At 46.1% G+C, this 21658-nt stretch overlaps 1 protein-coding gene across 1 annotated transcript in view; it reads right to left on the bottom strand.

The window, feature by feature from the left end:
* Positions 1-4082: 4082 nt before the first annotated feature.
* Positions 4083-21658, bottom strand: part of rbl2 (retinoblastoma-like 2 (p130)) — a 76195-nt gene continuing 58619 nt past the window's right edge. Inside the window, exons 19-22 of the mRNA XM_039762910.1 lie at positions 14437-14539; positions 9894-10114; positions 9638-9802; positions 4083-5614 (exon numbers count right to left, since the gene is read on the bottom strand). Of these exons, the coding sequence (XP_039618844.1) occupies positions 5444-5614; positions 9638-9802; positions 9894-10114; positions 14437-14539 (660 nt within the window). The 3' untranslated portion in view covers positions 4083-5443. The remainder of the gene's footprint in view (positions 5615-9637; positions 9803-9893; positions 10115-14436; positions 14540-21658) is intronic.

Here is a 21658-nt window from a genome sequence, read left to right as displayed (position 1 = left end):
GCCAGGACCTCCATCAAACAGTCAGGAGGTGGCGGCCATTCCTCCTTACCAAAGTGTTTTAGTTTTGGGAGATTTCTGGGGTTCCTTACATAAACAGCTCTCTTCAGGTCAGGCCTTGGCATCTCAGCTGTCTGGACCCTCACTTGGCCATTCCTCAACCTGTCGTTTCTTGTGTTTACGCCTTTCTTTTGTTGATGTCCTCCTGTGGTTCAGGTTGTTGTCTTGTTGTATCATCCGACTTCTTTTAGTGTTCAGTCGAAGGTCTGCCGCCCTGGCATTCTTCTGTGGTCTCTTCCTCTACTTTTGAGTTTTGTTGTTCTGTCCAGGCCCTGAGCCCGCAAAGCCAAACCTGCTTCACAAACGTTTGGTGCCCAGTGCTGCCTTTACCCGTCCAAACAAAGCATTTTGTGTCTGCCGACTACAGGCATAGCGGCTCCAGCAGTAGTTCCACAAGTCCATCTTGTTCTTTTTCTCATGGTGCTGCCGATGGGTGACATGTTGCATGTTGATTAGCATTTGCAAGTATGAATTTCACAGAAATCTGTCTTATGACCGACCCCATGAGCACAGACTTGTCCAGCCCCAGAGGTTTCTGCAGGCCCTTTGCTCTCTCAGCCCTCACCTTCTCCTTCACCTCCTCCATCACCACATCCTCTGCTCTTGCTGTGGTCCATGCAGGATGGACTTTCCACCATTTGTAGACCAATATGGCTTACTGTAAACTGTGGCCTTTTGGAAACGCCGTCGTCCCCTCTTCTAGCGTCAGGCTGCTCTCTTCTGTGTCTGACGTCCACAGAGATTGGTTTTGTTCACACGAGCAGAATGGCAGACCCCGCTGTGACCTTCAGCCTGGTCGCTGGGCCCAGTCTGGCTGTTTGTGTGCAGGTTGGGTTTATGTGCCATGGTCACTTAGTTGAAGATCAGAGCACCGTGGTCTGAGTAATGAATGCTGAAGCCCACAGACTTTCAGTGGATTCACACACACTGTTCTCTTGTTAACTGTTGATTCACATATTGGGCGGGTGAAAGACTAAAAGGGGCACCTTAAACCATCCACCTTCATAAAAGGGGCAGCGTCTGATACCGTGTGTGTGTCCGTCTGGTGGCTACGTCTCTGTCTCTTCTGCAGCCATTATGGCCGAGGTCTGCGTGGATATCTTAGATCAGTGATGGCGAACCATTTAGAAACCAAGTGCCCAAACTGCAATCCAAAACCCACTTATTTATCGCAAAGTGCCAACATGGCAATTTAACCTGAATACCACCTAAAACTGAACACCAGCATAACCAAGGAGCTGGTGGTGGATTTTAGGAGGCCCAGGCCCCTCATGGACCCCTGTGATCATCAGAGGTGAGTGTGTGCAGAGGGTACAGACCTATAAATACCTGGGAGTGCAGCTGGATGATAAATTGGACTGGACTGCCAATACTGATGCTCTGTCTGTCTGTCTGTCTATCTACTGAGCTTTTAGTTTAGAAAAGCCACTCATACATTAACATCTTTTGTCTTAAAAGAAAAACATAATAACAGAGCTTTCAATGATACAAACAACTTTTTGTTGAAAGGTAAAAGTTTGCATTCGGTATGCTTTTGAACAATTAATGTGCTTTTTGCTGTTGTATGCATGCTGATAATTTGTCTAACCTTGGCTCATATTTTGTAAGTCTGAGAGCAACACATGCAGCACTCAGGTCATCTGTTAGTCTGTTTCTGGTGTCAGATTTGATTTAATTCAAAGCTGAAAACAGCTGCGCACAAGCATAAGATGTTCCAAACAAAGTAAGGAAAGCAATCTCAAGTGCCTTCATTGACTTAAGATTATTTGGCAGAGAATTCCACACTTTAAGGATTTCATTTTCATAACTAACTGTGCTGTCCTTTGTCATCCCTTCGATCCTCTCAAGTGTTTCACGCAGGTCTTCCCTATTAAGCTCCACCCCCAAAGCTTCCATTATATATTACGGGGTCGTGGATCAGGTGTGGCGATTAACAACTCCCGGCAATAATTACAGATGCGGACGACTCCTCACCTGTGCGCTTAAGCGAGGACTGCCCGTGTCACAAAGCTCCCGGAAACCGCTCCGGCCACTCTACCATAAACCCCTTTAAGCTGCGAGTGCGGCAATTATCTGTTAAAACTGGCCTTTTCAATTTTGAGCTGTGGACCCGCTATACCACATCCCCTCCAACCCCACCACGAGAATCACAGACTCAAAAGGCTGCAGTCCGTGCCGCACCCTCAAGCAGCATGTGTGCCGCCCGCCTTACCCCAGACAGAAGAGGAAGGACGCGCTCCCATTGGGCTGCTGGGCAGAGGGGCGGGTGATGTGAGAAACGTGCTCCGGCGCGCGTGAAGAGGGGGAGCGGTGAGGGGAGCAGCCCGGCCCCACATTCCTCTGGCTTTATAGTAACGAACTCTGTGCTCGGGCGACGGCGCACGTGCCCACTGAGAGGGCTCTGAGTGCCCCCTTTGGCACGCGTGCCATAGGTTCGCCACCACTGTCTTAGATGGATGGCACAGCTCGTGAAGCACTAAACATGACCAAGAACTGCAAACAGATAAAAATGAGCATTAAGAGTCAGCCAGCGGCTTTTGAAGGATTGATTGCCCATTTCACCTCTTCAGCTGGCTTTGTTTTCTGCCTCATTTTTATTATTACTATCATACAAAAAAAAAAAAAGAGCAAAAGGGGACTTTAAATGGCAAGGATCAAAATAAGGGGCCAGTCATAGCAAGGACCTGCTGTTGTTCTGTGCCAGGGTCCGTGCCAGGCTGCTGTTCAATTTAAATGCAGTGACGAGACAAAGGAAGGGAATCCTTGGGGTGACTTGGCTTTCTGTATTATTTGGTCATACAATGTGATGCGATCCTCATCGTGGGCACACAATTCTAATCTTTCGTGGCTTTAGTGATCAAACCCATCAGACGTTCACGAGGGGCTGTTTGAAACACAAGTGGGGGCGTTGATGACTGGCCAGACCTGCACGACGTTCAGCAGGAATTCTGGACCATTCTTCATGACAGAACTGCTGCAGCTCGTAGGTCTGCTGTGAATGGCTGCTCTCCTCTCTGGGCTCTGACCGCGCCACTCCTTATTCTGAAGTCGTTCTGTAGAAGATTGATCTTCAGCTGGTGGGCAGCTGCCCTGGCATTATCCTGCAGGATAAACCCAATGATGGCAAACTGTCCATTCACCAAGATGCCACCGTACTTCACCGCTGGCAGGCAGCGCCCTTGTTATGCCACACATGCTGCTCAAACAATTCAGCCTTAGTTTCATTGTCCCACAAGACTTGTTCCCAGTTGTGTTGTAGAGTGACAAGGTGGCCTTCTTCTTGATGTCCCGTTCCATGTCTTGTGGGTGGCAGACCCGTGAACTGAGATGTTGGCCTGTCGAGTGTTTACCGCTTCCTCTGCATTGTGCCAATCGGGTCTCCTCGGCCTAAATCCCCTCCATTTACACACATTTGGAAACTCTCTGAAATGACATCGTGGCCCTTTCCAGCTTTCTGCAAGTCAGTAATTCTTGGATGTGGATCTTCTGAGATCAGCAGATGCTTTGATGAATAGCAAACTCAAAATGGCAAGTGGGTCTTTTTTACAGGTCAGAGTGGCCCCTGAACCCCACCTCCAGCCCAGTCTGGCTTCACCGACTCCAGTTAGCTATGTAGTCCTCAGCCTGGGGGCTCAACAAGCGAACATCTAAATGACGTGTTCAGCGTACTCGGGAGCAGCACAAGAACCGCTGTGTTGTCAGGTCAGACCCGCTCTGTTTGGTGGTCATCGTAACGTCCATGAAGATCCACAAGGATACCTGAGGTAATCTCCATGCGTTTTCTTGGTCATATTGCTACAGAGCCGGCAGATAGCTGTGTGTGTTGATGTCCTTTATCTCCCCCAACTCCTCCTCTGGCAGTAGACCCCCTTTCTATTTGAGTTTCCTGAGCCTGTGTCTGCATCTAAAGGTTAACAACAGGCGAGCGAGTGATGGGGAGAGAAGTGGCTTTAACTAAAGATGTGTGGCAGCAGCCAGATGAGAAGTGCATGGCCACGATGCTCACTAACATTCATACGCTTACATTGGATTTTGACAAGTAATTTATTAAAGGTTTAGTCACCTCTTTGGACCTACTGACATGTGCGTTAGCCGTTTTGTTGGAAGCCGTTTGTAAGCGACTACAAGCTGCAAGTCATCTGTGAGTTCCATACTTGTGTTCAACGTTCTCGGCCAGCCCACCACTCGAGAACAAGATCAACAAGCACATCGGACAGAATGATACACCATTGTCAAGACTGAGAGTGGGCACAAAACGAGGGTGGCAGCCCACCTCCTTCCACGTGTGCTGGATCAGACGCATGTTCAGCGTCACTCGGAGCGACAAGGTCACCAACAAAGCAGTGCTCAAGAGGGCAGCCACCACCTCCGTCTCCACCTTCTCTGCTGGCTGGGTCACGTTTCATCCAGGACCAATGACCCTGGGACCTTCTCTCTGAAGAGCTGGCGCCTGGCAAGAGACCAACGGGAAGACCCTAGATGTGCTACAAGGATGTCTGCAGATAAAAACTCGAGGCTCCTGGTGTCAACAGCAGCTCTTGCCTGGAAGCAGAAGGTGATGAAGGGTCTCTCAAGGTGCGAGACTGAAGTGGTGCAGAAAGCTGCTGCTGGGAGGCCCATGGCGGAGATCCTGAGCTCCATCAGCGTTCTGCTATACGCGGTGCGGCAAGGACTGCCACTCCACAACGGCAGGCGCTACTACACCCGGCCCACCAGGGGCGCAGATGCATGAAATGATCCCTCAGATCCAAGGCTGCCTACTGCTGCTGTGCCCACAGTAGAAGAACACGCTGGGCTGAAATCGCCGTGGCACAATTCAAACGGCGCCACACATTGAAAGTGGGCTCCATACTTCAGGTGGGGTTAAAGCACAGCTTGACAAGCCATTTAAAAATATATTTGGAAAAATACAGTCTGGGAGAACATTTTTAAAGTGCAATTATTTTGGAGAGCCCCTCATTGTATGATGTCAATTCACATCAGCAGATCTAGACTGACTGCTCCCTGGGCCTAGTGTTAAATAAAATAAAATAAAACAATTCTAACTAGCACAACACAAACTTGTTGTTTTCTTTAACTTGCTTTAGAAAAAGCTGCTCATGCATCTCTAGATTGTCTTAATCTTGCTAAAAAAATAAGTACAAATATTCCTGTAGCTTAGCTAAAACGCGTCTACACCCAAGTGGAATAGACTTCTGGCTGCTGCAGCCAGCGCTGTGCCAGTCTGACGTGGCGCCGCTGTAATCACGGCGTTTGGGGGTGGTGGGAGGGGGGGTGACACGTGCTGCATGAATTAACAGGGGGCTTTGAAACCCACGCGCTCTGCGAGCTGCTCCTCCATGAAGCGAGAGACGAGTTGAAGCTCCAGCACGGCACACTCGACGCCTCAGTGCAGACTCCGGTCGTTGGCCACGTCCTGCAGCCTGCGGAACAAAGCATTCTGGTTCTCTTGGCATATCCTCTTGGCTGGAGACTCGCTGCCATCTTCTAATGAGATGCTCCTCTTCTTCGTAGGCGTTTCTCCAGTTTTAATCATGTTGTTGATTTCTCGTAATCGCTGTGAAGGGAACAAGAGGCAAAATAAAAGACATGCTTATATTGATCTATATAAAAATGTGATGTAGATGTATAAATATATATATATAAACTGCTCAAAAAAATTAAAGGAACACTTTGAAAACACATCAGATCTCAATGGGAAAAAGAAATCCTCCTGGATATCTATACTGATATAGACTGGGTAATGTGTTAGGAACGAAAGGATGCCACATCATTTGATGGAAATGAAAATGATCAACCTACAGAGCCCTGAATTCAAAGACGCCCCAAAAATCAGAGTGAAAAAATTATGTGGCAGGCTAGTCCATTTTGCCAAAATTTAATTGCAGCAAGTCAAAATTGTACGCAGCACTTTGTATGGCCCCTGTGTTCTTGTATACATGCCTGACAACATCGGTGCATGATTCTAATGAGATGACAGATGGTGTTATGGGGGATCTCCTCCCAGATCTGGACCAGGGAATCACTGAGCTCCTGCACAGTCTGAGGTGCAACCTGGTGGCATTGGATGGACCAAAACATAATGTCCCAGAGGTGTTCTATTGGATTTAGGTCAGGAAAGTGTGGTGGCCAGTCAATGGTATCAATTCCTTCATCCTCCAGGAACTGCCTGCATACTCTAACCACATGAGGCCAGGAATTGTCATGCACCAGGAGCCACTATACCAGCATAGGGTCTGACATTGGGTACAAGGATTTCATCCTGATACCTAATGGTAGCCAAGGTGCCTTTGTCAAGCCTGTAGCGGTCTGTGTGACCCTCCATGGATATGCCTCCCCAGACAATCATTAACCCACCACCAAACTGCTCATGCTGAATGATGTTACAGGCAGCATAATGTTCTCCATGGCTTCTCCAGACCCTTTCACTTCTGTCACGTGCTCAGGGTGAACCTGCTCTCATCTGTAAAAAGCACAGGGCACCAGTGGTGCATCTGCCAATTCTGGTATTCTATGGCGAATGCCAATCGAGCTGCATGCTGCTGGGCAGTGAGCTCATGGCCCATTAGAGGACATGGGGCCCTTGGGTCACCCTCATGAAGTCTTTCTGGTTGTTTGGTCAGAGACATTCTCACCAGTGGCCTGCTGGAGGTGATTTTGTAGGGCTCTGGCAGTGCTCATCCTGTTCCTCCTTGCCCAAAGGAGCAGATACTGGTCCTGCTGATGGGTTATGGACCTTCTATGGCCCTCTCCAGCTCTCCTAGAGTAACTGCTTGTCTCCTAGAATCTCCTCCATGCCCTTGAGACTGTGCAGGGAGACGCAGCAAACCTTCTGGCAATGACACGTATTGATGTGCCATCCTGGAGAAGTTGGACTACCTGTGCAACCTCTGTAGGGTCTACCAGTAGTGACACTGACTGTAGCCAAATGCAAAACTAGTGAAGAAACAGTCAGAAAAGATGAGGAGGGAAAAATGTCAGTGGCCTCCACCTGTTAAACCATTCCTGTTTTGGGGGTCATCTCATTGTTGCCCCTCTAGTGCACCTGTTGTTAATTTCATTAACACCACAGCAGCTAAAACTGATTTAACAACCCCCTCTGCTACTTAACTGACCAGATTAATATCCCATAAGTTTCACTGACTTTATGCTATACTCTGATTAAAAAGTGTTCCTTTAATTCTTTTGAGCAGTATATATATATATATATATATATATATATATATATATATATATATATACTGTATATATCTCTATTATCAAAGAAAATATAATTTCATGCCCTGTGAGAGATAATTTCAGGTGCCGCAAGACAAGACTTTTTGCCAAGAGATACAACCACACCGATGGTCCAATCACTTGTCATCACACGTGTGAATGCTATTGTCAGACACAGTTCCTGCACTCTCAGCTCCAAGCGGGGTCGGAAATAAAAGACAAAGATTAGTTACAAAGTAGAATGTCATAAAGAGGTTCAAAAACGTTGGTGCGATACACATGCAGAGTAGGTCAGAGATTATGAAAGCAGTGGAATTCGAAAGTCTCCAAAAACTGATAGTAAAGATCACATTGGCGCTAACAAATGGAAATATGTACTCAGTGGAATAACAGAACAGAGATAGAAGAGATCAAATATAGATAGATAGATAGATAGATAGATAGATAGATAGATAGATAGATAGATAGATAGATAGATAGATAGATATTTTATTAATCCCAATGGGAAATTCACATTTTTCACAACAGACTGCATTCTCTGTAGATCCTGACATTTTTCACCAGTGCGGCCAGTTCGTTGATCTTAATTGGTAGGGAGTTCACATTTCCCAGGATCACAGAAGGCACCTAAGGCTTGTATCGCCACTTCCTCGCTAGTCGCTTAGCCTTTAGCTTAGCGCCGGCTCTGCTGCCACGACACGGCCTTCTTACCTCATCAGGTAAATAGGGAACCACACTGGCGCAGGCATTTGTTCTCAGTGCTTGAAGTTGACTACCTGCATAGACGAGTCTCTTTGTGTAAAAATCCATGTCCAAGTAGTAAAAAGTGTCCAGGGAACGAGTTCACATAAAAGAAAGTGGTAGAAGTGATCGGTGAAATCGAGAAAAAGGTAGAAAGATAAAGTTGTACATGGAGCTGCTGGAAAGGCTGCCACTTGCGGGGCACCCGAGTCAAATACATGGACATAGGTGATATGACAGAAGTACGTAGATATTGTTTGCTTTAAACTTTAAGTCGGAGACGTGTAGATCGTCTAATTCGTGTTGCCATCAGGGAAGAGTAGTGTTTCTTCCCAATGAAGAGGTGTATCCGCGAGATTTAAAACATCTGTTGTTTCAAATCGTCCTTCTAACAATTTTTGGATAACGCCGCTGGTACTCTCTGAGATGTGCAGTGATGTCTGTGAACCCCAATCTCCCTCAATTTCCCCTACTGGAGATGCTTTTTGAAATCATGGATTCAGTTATTTAACAAGTCATCCAGTTTATTAATGTGTGAAGGAACATCTAATCATGGAGCCATGCTAAACAATACCAAGAAGTAGCATTTGTGGTCCCAGCCCACCAAGGAGTTACAGTAATTGTGGAATCCAGTAAGACATGGAAAACCAAAAATATCTGCTTTCTTATCATAACCCATTATAGAATTACTCCAGTTGGGCACTTCAGCTAGTTCAAAATGTATTTCATTAACAGCAGGTACTCCATGGTGAGCACACACAGGTAAAGTTGGCACCAATTTGCCAATGAGCTGTTGTCGTCTATTATTGGCAGATTGGGATTATTTGCTTTTGTTAAAATATAAGAATGTTTAAAAACTTCAAATTCTTGTTACTGTATATACTCACACATTAATCAGGTCTTGAAACCCGAAAAATCGATCATAAAATCAGACCCCGACTCATACGCCCGTTCACAAATGCGACACTTATTTTGTTTTTTTTTACATCTTCTTGCCTCCTCCAATCTCACATCAGTTTCTCAGACACATCAAATTCTGTTGCAGCAGCGCAGTTACCAGTTTCTTTTGCCACTTCAACGACCTTTAATTTAAAGCCAGCTTCATATTTTCTTCTGATCGAACGCTTCATCGTAGATAAGGGATGCTCTTACGATAAAGGTGTATGAGGGTGTGAGGTACAAAAACACAAATCAGTGCAGACGTCACTTTGGAATAGTTGGGGTATCGCCGTGTGGTCACGTAGGCCCAATACATAGAAACAAAAGGCCGTGTGCTCCGTGGTTACTCTCTTAGCATATTATAATCTCTTGGACCAATAGTGTGAGTTTTCTGCATTCCACTTATACGAGCGACATTATAAAATACCAGAAATTATACAATAAAATCAAGTCCTGATTTATCGGTGAGTATATACAGTTATTAAAATCAAACAACCACAGCAGCAGTGTTTGTGTTTTCAAACTTGATAAAGAAGTAAAAATGGCACCACTACTAATTCTAAGGCAGCAGCGGAGTGAGGGCGGAGCTCAGCTGACGTCGTAGTTAATGCTTCACTAAAACGGGGGTCCTAACGCAGGACAATGGCAGGACGGCTCCAGTCAAATACGCATGCATACGCACCTTTGATGGGCTGTTGCTGAAATAGTAGAATATCTTCTCCCTTGGGGAAAACGACCCTCCATTCTTATGAGGAGAAATGTAGATGGAGTGCTGCTGCGATAACAGGACCCTCCGGGGGGAGCCCGTCTTCACCAAGGGGTATGGTGACAGTGATGGTGGGTCCACCTAAAGGATGCAGAACATGGGCCTAATTAGCATTGGCAAGGCTCGGGGGAACCCGAAATAACTGATGTGTCAGTGCAGCTTTGTGACTCACCCCGGCTGTGCCCGGGACCCCTGGCACGTATCGGAGGGCAAAGTCCCGAATCTGCTTAACATAGACACTGTTGTAAAACTGAATGAGGTCTCCTCTCTCCTCTTCTTCCATGTCGCTGTTGGCTCCAGTAAGACGTGTTGGGGTGGGTGGCGCACTGTTGGGCTGTGGGATGGGCAGGGTGCTGCTGGAACGCATTACCACTGGACTGGAATCTCTGCTGGCTGCAAGGAAACAAAGCAGAAGGACTTGTGGGCACCCAAAATCTCCCACTTTAGGTCATGAAACACGCACATGGGCCGAGCACAGATGGTACAGGTTTGATCTGCTAAATGAAAGAGGGAAGGCCATCGGAGGGAGGAGGCATTAAGATTTCAGGTAAATGGCCGAGGCCGCAAAGAACTGCCAAACTGGACAACAGTGAAGTGTATTCTGGGAAGGTTGGACGGCTAAGCAGGACCTTGGAATGTTTTGGATCGCCAGTCTGTTTGCAGCTCAGTGCAGCTTTTGTGATGGCGGTCCCGTGTCCTGAGAAGCTGTTGGCCACTTTGATCTGTTGGCTTAATCTGGGTGGGAATGGGGAGGGGAATGGCTGCCTTTTATTACAACTTTGAAGAATTCAGTTTCGGTCAATTTAGTTTTAGTTCATTTCATGTTTTGTTGCCTTTGTGAGACTTTGAGAGATGGCACAGCCATTTTAATGGAGCTTGTGATCTGCTTAGCTGCTGGACACTCTGCAAGGAGCTCCATCACCAGGAACATATCCTTCCTTCATTTCACTTTTCGATTAAGGGTATATAAACTGTAACTAAGGAGCTGCCATGTGGGACTGAATGAAGGCTGCCTGAGCCCAGCCATGTTGTTCTATTCTTTGTATTGCGCACATTTACTGCTCTTGGATATTTGGCAAATAAATATAATTTTGGAGTGAAGGCCTGAAGCCAGTCTCTGCCCGATTATTCTTTGTCTAGCTGCTGTTCCTGAAAGGTACACAGGATGCTTTGTGAGCCCCTCTTTTGGTGGTAAACTGGGTTGAAGTAAAGCGATAAAAACAAACGACAGTCCCAGTCACCAAGCAGCCTGCCATTAGAGGCTCCAGGGCTCACAGGTTACGATCACATAGCTGATTTGGACATTTCCTCCTGTCTCCCATTAGTGGGTCCTGTCTGAGGGTAGTTGTGTCAATGTTCAAATCCTATTTCTTTCTTATCTGACTCGGTTCAATTATCTTTTTTTTATGAATGTAGAGAAAAGCCAAGCAAAATGACCCCTTTTATTGGCTAACTAAAAAGATTACAACATGCAGGCTTTCGAGGCAACTCAGACCCCTTCTTCAGGCAAGATGGAATACAGAAACTGGAGTTCCCTGTGTTTATATCCACACACTAGCACAAGAAACAACATTGGTAAATCTTAAATGTACAAAATGAATAGGTTCATTCAGGCTAAGATTCATTTAACAAGAGAGAGAGAGAAGAACAATGTATGGTCGAGATCTTTGGATAAGGCAACTGTCCAACAAAGTCCTCTGAAGTTTGTGTGGGTCTCTAGTCAGGTTATCTGTGTCAGTCCTCATATCTCGCCATAGCACTCTTGTCTTTATTCAAGCCGTGTTGTAATGCATTACAGTTTAACTTCCCATTCTTTTGTCTCTTGCGGTGTTTTGAAGTTGCCCATAAGTCCTGTGACTTTAAAGTCCCTCTCACAGTGTCCATGGCTTTTTTTATTAGAAATGAAACATTTGTTTTTTCTTTCTCTTACCCAAAGACTTGCATATTATGTTGACTGGCAACTCCTATTTGGCCCGGTGGGTAGAAGTGAGGGTGAATGTGCTGGTCAGTGGACTGGCGCCAGTACTGTAGAGATAGGCAGTGGCACCCTGTGAGCCCCAGCAGGTTTCAAGACAGACAGACAGATGGATGGACGGATGGACAGTCAGCAGTGTGGCGGCAGGCAGGCAGCACGGGGTGTACACAGTTGTTCAGGCTCTCGTGATCTCGGCACGGACTTGATTTGGTTGTTAGCGGATGCTTCTGACCAGCGAGGTGCCAATGGAAGTTGCTCCATTTACCTTACATCTGCTTGCAGTGCATTAATTAACAAGCAGCTGGACAATAAAAATGTGGAGCAACAACCTCCTGTCACTATGGGATGTCCAGTCACTTCAGAAAAGCATGCTGGACAGAAGAGGAGCTCTTATCTCACTTGATTTGATTTAATTAATGACTTGATCAGCCTTCTCCGGATCCAGCACCTACAACGTGAGCTTACACAGGGATGACTGAGAACATCGCTGTGCCTCCTTCGTGTGTCGACCCGCCAAGATGTGGACTGCACCAGACCTCCGAAGGTGTCCTGTGGTATCTGGCACCGGGATGTTAGCTGCAGATCCTCTTGCCTCCTCTGGGCTGTGCGGTTTTTGTTCCAACACATCCCACAGACGCTTGATTGGGTTGAGGTTGAGGAAATTTGGAGGCCATGACAGCCCTTTAAACTCTTAATTGCGTTCCTCAAACCATTTCTGAAGAATTCATACAGTGTGGCAGGGTGCTAAAAGATCCCACTTCCATTGCCATGTAGGGGTCTGCAGTGATGTTTAGGTAGGTGGTACGCATTAAGTTAACTTCCACCTATTACTGTCCTTCTTGAGTGTAGAGAAAAGCCAACCCAAATGACGCCTTCTATTGGCTGACTAAAAAGATTACAACATGCAGGCTTTCAAGGCAACTCAGACCCCTTATTCAGGCAAAATGTAATCAATTACAATTACAAATGACATCTTGTCTGAAGAAGGGGTCTGAGTTGCCTCGAAAGCCTGCATGTTGTAATCTTTTTAGTCAGCCAATAGAAGGCATCATTTGGCTTGGCTTTTCTCTACATTCGTAATGGCTAACACGGTACAACACCCTTGTCCTTTTTGAGGAAATTTATGTGAGACGTGTCAGCACACCGTGTAGCAGCTGCACCATGTGGCTTCTGGGAAGTGGCACCACTGCTCACTGCAGTTTGGAGGGGCGATGCCAGTGTTTGTATTCTAGTAATTCTAAAGCTTGAAAGAAAACAAAGTATCTGGACAAATGGCGCTGATAACAATGGCCGTTGATAACACGTCAAGTAGCGAGCTTTGCAGATCCTGCTTGTTTTTGTTTTAAGGAAACTTGCTTTGCTGTTTCACATAGCATTGAACAAAAATAATGAAAGAAATCAAGAAGAGTAAATATGTGGCAATAAAAGCGTAACAAATGTCAAGGGAAGACTACCACCATGCAACTCAGTGCCATGAAATGCCACCATTCTCAACTCCCTGGTAAGGACACAGATGGCAAACCCCAGTTTTGTGCTCCACGAGGGTCACCTTTAGCTGCCTGCCTGGCCACTGATCTGTCTGTCGCCTCTGTTCTGGTGCTGCACACTTCCATGTAACATTTGACTCGACTCTTTCAGCTCCCTCTGGGCCGTTCTTCACGTTAAATAAATCTTGTTTGCCTAAGATGTGGCTCCGCACTTAACGGCTGTTTCCTGTTCACTCCAATGTGACATAAGGACACAGTTCTGGCATTTGCTGTTGTGCTGTTTGTTTAGCTGCCATACCTCGATATCTTTCAAGCATTATTTGGCTGCTTTTCATTGCTAGCAGATTGTTAGCATTTTTGGGGTGTAACTGGTCGGATGAGCAGATCGTACAAAACACAAATCTTTGCTAAATCAGCCATCCATTTTCAAAACTCACTTATCCAGAACAAGGGCACAAGGCAGTTGGAGCCTATCCAGCAAACATTAGGTATAAGGCAGGAACAATCTCTGGACAGTATATCACTAGAAGAGCACACACACACACACACAGCTGGGGGCACATTCAGCATCGCCAGCCCACTTAACCTGCACGTCTGTCAACTATGAAGAGGAACCCCACATGTAAACTGGGAGAACATGCACTCCATGCAAAGGAGGACGCAGGGCATAAACCCGGGTGTCCCATTGCACCACCAGTTTCTAATGCTTCTTTAGAAAATGTTACAGTACAATTAGCCACAGACCCTCTGTAACCTGCCATGAAGTTGGAGTCGGCTGTGTGTGAAAGCTCCTGAGCCACCACAACCCTAGGTGGGCTCAGTTTTTAACAACTTCATTTTGTAAAATGCTTTTCAAAAACGTGCCAGTTGCTCCATATAAACATAAAAATCTCCCGATTGTCGGGATTGTTGCAGACACTTCACTGGGATTAACAGACCACAACTGCTGACGAACAGGCGTACCTACAGCATCCTCCATCTGCTGTGTGGCCCTTGTGCACCAATGAACTGTGTGTCCTCTGCGCCTCCCTGCATGTTAAATGAATTCTGGTCTGGTGAAAGTATCATGAAAGGGTAAACGTGCACAGGGCGCTTTATAAGCACATGTAAGTGGATCAAGCCTACAGAGAAGGCCAGACACACGGAGCCTTCAGGACTAGAACAACAATGAAGGTCAGGGTCTTCTAGCACAGCTCTGCTCCTGACTCTTGAAGACAATCAAAGGATCAACAGCAGCAACAACGCAGGCTTACTTCTGTCCCGGCTGGTGTCACCTGGAGAGTTCTGATGGAGGCTACAGTCACTGCTGCCCGAATTCCTCCTCCTCCTTCCTCTCAGCAACACACTTCTGTAGACCTAAGCAGAGAAACGCCACAGTAGATGAGTATAAACTTCATTTTCATAAATGCTTTGCTTGATGACTCAAAGCCTGGATTGTTTATTATTAAGAGATACAGCACAGTATGATGTACGTTCAGTTCTGGGCAGCACTGGCCATTAGATGACTCCAAGCTCCTTCAACTCAGGTTTCAGACACATTTTCCACTCCTCAGGAGTGGCTGACATATTGAGGTAGTTTAACCCACCATTCAAATTAAAAGGTCATAGGAGCCAATTTCTAAAACCAAGATTGACGAGACGCCAATAATCCCAGAACCTGAGATTAGCATTTAGGATAGCAAACCCCAGTGTCCAGAAGAACCAGGAATTCAGTGTTGGCACGTTCTTCTTTATGCTTGAACACTTCTGCTAGATTAAGAAAAAAAGGAGGCAAGCAGGAGATGGCCTCACCCTGTGTCTTCTACTCAGACCGATGACTGGGGAAGTACTAGCCTGAGGTGGAGGTCAAAAACATGAACTTCAGTAGCTAAACAAAGACAGAAGGGAAGCACCATTGAAAAGGGGGCTCAGGATTCCATTCCCAGAAAAGACAGGCCATGAAACCAGGAGTTTGTAAAAAAGAGGATAAACCAGTTGAACCTTAGTCTGACTTCGTTATTGTTCATATTATGTATATCCTGTTTTTTGTCCCAAAACATTTTTCTTAAGGTGCAGAGTTTAAAAGAAAAGTTATTTTGTATGGCAAATTCGGAAAAGATTTGGAATCATGTAGCCTGTACAATAAAATATTCACTGAGTGAGGCAAATGGAAATCGTAGTATGACATCATACTTGATGTTTGGCAAGAAAGCTACAAATCTTACATTCAATAACCCATAATGACAAAGCAAAAATGGCTTTTCACAAAGGTTTGCAAGTTTATTAAAAATCAAAACCTGAAATCTCCCCTTCATAGAAGTATTCAGACCCTTTGCTGTGGCACTGTAAATTGTGCTTGAGGGGCACCCTGTCTGCTTTGACTCTCCCTGAGATGTGTCTACAACTTGATGGTGGCAAACTGAATTGACTGGGCACCATTTAGATTGGCACACATCTGTATATAGAAGGTCCACAATTCACACGGCACGTCAAGACTAAAACAAACCATGAAGTCCAAGGAGATCTCTGTAGACCTCCACAATCAATTTATTTAAGGGGGGGCAGAACCATTTCTAAAGCTTTGAGTGCCCCCAGGAGCACAGTGGCCTTAAGAATTGGGAAATGGAAGAAGTTCAGAACCAACCGGACTCTTCATAGAGTTGGCCGTCCAGTCAAACTGAGTAACACGACAAAAAGGGCCTCGGTCAGGGAGGTGACCACAAACCCAATGATCACACAAACAGAGCCATCTGCTGAGATGGGAGATCCTGTCAGAAGGAAACTCATCTCAACAGCAGTCCATCAATCAGATGTTTATGGTAGAATAACTAGACAGAAGGCCACCTTGAGTAAAAGGCATGTGACAGTTTAAAGGACTCATGAGAGCATGGTCTGGTGACACAAATATTGAAAACTCCAATGAATATATGTCTGAAGCAGACCAGGCACTGCCTACCACCATCACTGTGGTGAAGAAGGGTGGTGGAAACATCATGTTACGGGGTCAAGGGACAGGGAGATGGGTCAGAAATGAGGTAAGGATGAATGTGGCCAAATATAGAGATGTTCTTAAAGGAAACTTGCTCCTAAGTATGTACAGGGTGCGCACCAAGTCCGCATACCCCTTTCTTTTGGAGGATTTTGAAAACACGTTTTGATTGCGGGAGCTGCGATAAATCGCGCACTCGTCAGAGAACATAACCGTTTCCTTCTCAGCATTTGTTGGAAACTGGTGCAGCATCAGATCTCAAGCTTCCTGATGTCTGTCCAAGTCGGCATCTGATAACTCGTTAACGTGCAATGGATGACAACATTTCATTTGCAAGTCCTGTTTGATGTGTTTTCGCATTGTCGATTCCACTATTCCCAACTCAGCAGCACGTTTACGAGTGGATTTCATTGGGGATCGTTGGACAGACTCTGCCACATCTGCACACGTTTCATGCCTTGTGGATGGTCTTCCACTTCGCAGCACATCTTGGACCCTGCCTGTTGCAAAAGCCTTCTCCTCCCACTGCAGCAACATACTCTTTGTCAGCGATGCCTTCCCAAAACGCACAACAAAGTCATCCATGACATTTTTGACCGATTTCCCAGTAACAGGCCGCTCGTGAACCCACACAGTGGCTACCAAACGCTCCTTGATAGTGAAAATACTTGTGTCACCCATCGCTTCGTCTTGGAACGACCGCCACGTTGTTGCGATTTCTTGAGCGGCAGCAGGTGGCAGCACCAGACAGGATGTCGGAAACACACCTCGAAATACCGGGAAGACTTGGGCTGATGTCCACAGGAACCAAACTGTCATGGTTATTCCTGTAAACGCTCCTAAAGGTAGGGGTATACGGACTTTGTGCACACCCTGTAGAACCTCAGACTGTGGTGACGACCCAAAGCATACAGTCAAGATGACATTGGAATGGCTTTGGTGCAAGGCTCTGAGAGCCCTTGAGCAGCCCAGCCACAGCCCAAACCTAAACGCTGGAGAACATCTGTGGAGAGACCCGATGACTGCACTTTACAGAAGCTTTCCATCCAATCTAATAGAGCCTGAGAGGATCTGCCAGGAAGAATGGGATCCAAATCCATGTGTACAAAGCTCCCCAACTCTGGTCCTGGAGGGCCGCAGTGGCTGCAGGTTTTCATTCTAACCCTTTTCTTAATTAGTGACCTGTTTTTGCTGCTTTTTTGGATTTTAATTGACATGTTTTTTAAAGATTTGCTCCCCTGAATGTCCTCATCATTCCTCTGAATTGCTTCGTTTCTTTCATTAATTGGCACCCAAACAAAAATTCAATGTGAAGTGAGTGAGTCAACAGAAGACCAATTAAGTCAGGGTCTCAAACTCCAACCAATTTCACTCCAACCAGTTGCTTAATTAGGCGCCGATTCTTGTTAATTAAACTCGTTCTTTAACTGCATGGCTTGCTGCTACTCTCTCTGTGCAATAGCAGACATTTCAGAAATTGTTTTCACTTTGATCACTATGGGTTATTGTGGGGCAGAAATGGTAAATGTATCCATTTAAAATTAAATCTACAACACAATAAAGTGTGCAGAAAATGAAGGGGTCAGAATACTTTCTGAATCCAGTTATTTACATTGTTTTTATAAATTGCAGAAAGCTCTAGAAAAATGAAGTAAAACGTATAAATTCTAACAGGTTGGAGGACGGTAATAATCATTAAGAGGGAAACATCTGTTAAAGCTTCAGCAACTTGAGAATGTGAGGGTAAGTTTGAGTGTTTGGAATAAATAAAGGAAGCAAGAATACAATGTTTGTTATACAAAAGTAGTGTGCATATCTCCACAGATGTGTGTGTTGGGTGGACTGGCAGTTCCAAGTTGGGCCTGTGAGAGTGTAAAAGTGTGCACGTGTGTGGCTGTGATAGACTGGTGCCACATCCAGGGCTGCTGGTACAGGCTCTGGTCCCTGCGGATTAAGAGGGTTCAAGAATGTTATGCTATTCATTTTCACAGGAGACGTGTGTTATGTCTGCAGAATGTACATTTTACAACAGTGTGTTCTTGTTTGCCATAAAGTGTTTGGGGTTAGAGGGCTAATTTTTGGTGGGATTGGTTGTGTGGAAATTTTCACTTCCACCACCTTCTCCCTTTCTTGCCGTGCCTGGAGAGCCACCAGTGCCATGAACCAGCTGGCTGGAGTCTTTTGAAACTTACCTCCTGGCTCTTGATTTGCAAAATGTAAGTGATGCGCACAAGAGAGCTTTGCTCCTACACTGTCTGGGAACAGAGGGACAGCGCGTGTTTAAGACTTTGGGGAACGCAGCCACATACTCAGCTGCTGTGACTCTCCTGGAGACGCACTTCTCCTGCTCACAAAGTGCTACCGTCCGCTGAATCCTATTTCATAAATGGCGACAGCAGGCAGGCGAATTGGTTCACCAATACGTGGCCAACTTCAGGGGTTTAGCCAGTTTATGCAAGATGAATTTATTAGGGATCAACTGGCTGAGCACACTAACAATCCAAAAGTCCGCAAAAAGCTCTTGCTAGAATCAGATGATTTAAGTCTATCACGGGCAATCCACATTACATTTCAGATCGAGTCTGCCGTGGAGTTCGCTGCCAAACTCGACACATCTTCTGCTTCCTCAGCAGTGACAGGAGACGCGGCTCAAACACTGCAATGCACAGAAGACTCGGACAACTGCAACGAGCATCCCAGTGTGCAGCTTACGCGACAGCTTCCTCCAAGACCCCAAACATTTTTGCGGAAATTGTGGCTCTAAATCACACTCCACGAGAGCGCAGAGCTGCCCTGCCAGGGGTCAGATATGCCAGCGCTGGAATAAAGCCAATCACTTCTCAAAAGTTTACAGTTCATAATGTGACACCTAGACATACATCTTTTAAAACCTGCACAGTAGAACTAGACAACGTATGTCTTCTGCTTTTGCTAGATACTGGGGCAACCAGTGTCTCTGTTAAATCTAAAGACTAACAAGCAGTTTTTCCCAGATCTCCAGCTATCTGCTCCAGTCACAATTTCTGTGGCTATGCCAGCTCTAAGACTGACATTGTGGGTTCAGTTGGGCTGTCAGTATGCCATGGTTCTAAGTTTCTTCCACAATTCACATTCCATGTCTCCCGCCGTGGTGCCAACCTCTTAGGCCTGGATCTCTTTAACAGCCTCGGTTTTACTCTTGTTGACACTAGTGGATCTGTAATTCTTAATGTCTGCTCCCCTTGGCAATAGAAGTGGCCATCACTTTTTGATGGACTTGGCAGTCTCTTTGCCTTTCATCACCAGCCTTTGCTAGATCCCACTGTGCCTTCTGTCTTCCAGTCACCACGCCACATCCCAATGGCTTTTTCTGACGGAGTATCTGCTGAGCTGCAACGCCTCCTAAAGGCTGGAGTTATAGAACCTATTAATGCTGCCCCATGGATTTTCAATTTGGTTGTTGCAAAAAAAAAAGTCAGGGGAACTACGAATCTGTGTCGATCTAAGGGCAGTAAACAAGGCAGTCATTCCTGACAAATACCCTTTGCTAACATCACAGGAGCTAACTACACAATTTTATGGATCTCGTTTCGTTACAAAGTTAGATCTCCGTCAGGGATATCTGCAGGTGCCACTCCACTCCAGCAGTTGAGACCCGACTGCATTTGTCACTCACCTTGGGGTTTTCCGATATACTAGAACGCCATTTGGAGCTGCTTTCAGAAGATAATGTCAACTATCTTGGCAGGGATTCCAGGAGATGCCATTTATCTTGATGATATAGTTGTGCATGGTCCCACAACCTCAACCCATGATGAGCGTCTCAAAAGAGAGATTTCAGCACTGGCCAGGCATAATCTCACTCTTAATGGCGATAAAAGTGTGTTTTCTGCACCTTCAGAGCCCACATCAGTAGCACAGGTTGCTTCTGTTTTGGGTATGACTGCATACTATCTACTTTTCCTCAGCAATACTCCTCCGCAACTGCACCCTTACGCCAACTTTTGAATAAAAATGCTCCCTGGGCATAGACTCCAGCCTGCACAGTGGTGTTTCAGTTACTAAAGGCTCAGGTTATTTCAACACTTGTGCTGGCACACTCTGACCTCAACAGTCCCACCTTAGTCACTTGTGACACATCTGGAGCTGCTCTTGGGGCTGTACTGTCTCAGATTCGGGGGGAACTGAGAAACCAGTGACATCTGCTAGAGCTCTTAGCCCAGGTGAACAGAAATACTTGGTGAGTGAGAGAGTGAGTGAGAGGCACTGGCATGTTTCAGTATGGCCATGCACTTACACTCAGAACTGACCACCAAGCTCTCACTACACTGCTTGCTATATCCGGTTTTGGCCACAGGCCACTAAGACTGCGCTGCTGGTCTGAGCATCTCCAGCAATACAATTTTAAACTCAAGTATAACTTCCGGGCACCACAATGTGGTGGCTGACCTATTGTCTTGGTTTTCAGCTCCTCCAGCCATAACTTCCTGCCCTGATTCTGCTGAGCCTGAACTTGTTCAGCTTCTTCACACACCTCTAGAGGCCACGGTGTCACTCAGCTTCGTACTTTTATCAGGCAGGAGTGGCCTACTCATGTACCGGTTGAAGTGACACCATTCCATCGTGTCAAGGATGAACTCACTTGCCGGAATGAAAGCTGTGTTGCTCGTGATCTCTGCAATGCATTTCCAAGGTCTCTCCAAGCACGTGTTGTGGCTATGGCACATGACGGCCATTTAGGTATTGTCCGTGTTAAACAACGATGTCGCAACCTTGTGTGGTGGCCAGGGATTGATGCTGATATTGAAGCTCTGGTCAAAGAATGCCCTGCTTGCCTTGTTAGTGGTAAAATGGGTCCTCCACCCACACCACCATTGCAGCCAGTTCAGTGGCCTGTTAAGCCTTGGGAACACATACAGCTAGACGTCTGTGGCGAGTTACATGGCGTTCCACATCATCAGCGTTTTCTTATTGTGGCATATGACCTGCATTCTAAGTGACCAGAAGTAGCCTCAGTTGGATCAGTTACAACCAGAGCTGTGATCGAGTTTTTGGGGGATGCCAGTGGCTCTTTCAACAGATAATGGTCCACAATTTACTTCTGTTGAATTTACAAGCTTTTTGATGAACAACAGAATTCAACCCCATCGCTCAGCATTCTACCACCCTCAGGCCAATGGTGGGCCTTGGGGGGGGGGGTTCGGGGCATCTAAATAAAACTTTAAAAAATGGCATTAGAGCACATTTGGCAGATGGATGCACATTTCTCTCTGCACTTCCCCAGACACTTCTTTACTACAGAGTTACACAGCACTCAACTACAGGCAGTTAGTTCACCTGCAGCTCTTATGATTGGTCGTGAACTTCAGCTTCCACTGGATCGTATGCATGCCCAACCAGCTTTGCCCACTGCAATGCCTACACACAACAGTGTGTCCAAAAGCCAGAATAAAATGAAGCAATACTTTGATAGGTCACACCAGGTCATAACTGTATGAGATTGGGTCAGGGTCTGGAGGCCACATTGA

Source organism: Polypterus senegalus, chromosome 9 (genome assembly GCF_016835505.1).
Source record: "Polypterus senegalus isolate Bchr_013 chromosome 9, ASM1683550v1, whole genome shotgun sequence".
Classification (NCBI taxonomy): Eukaryota; Metazoa; Chordata; class Cladistia; order Polypteriformes; family Polypteridae; genus Polypterus; species Polypterus senegalus.
The sequence above is the reverse complement of the archived record's forward strand: the minus strand, read 5'-3'. Positions and strand labels throughout refer to the sequence as shown.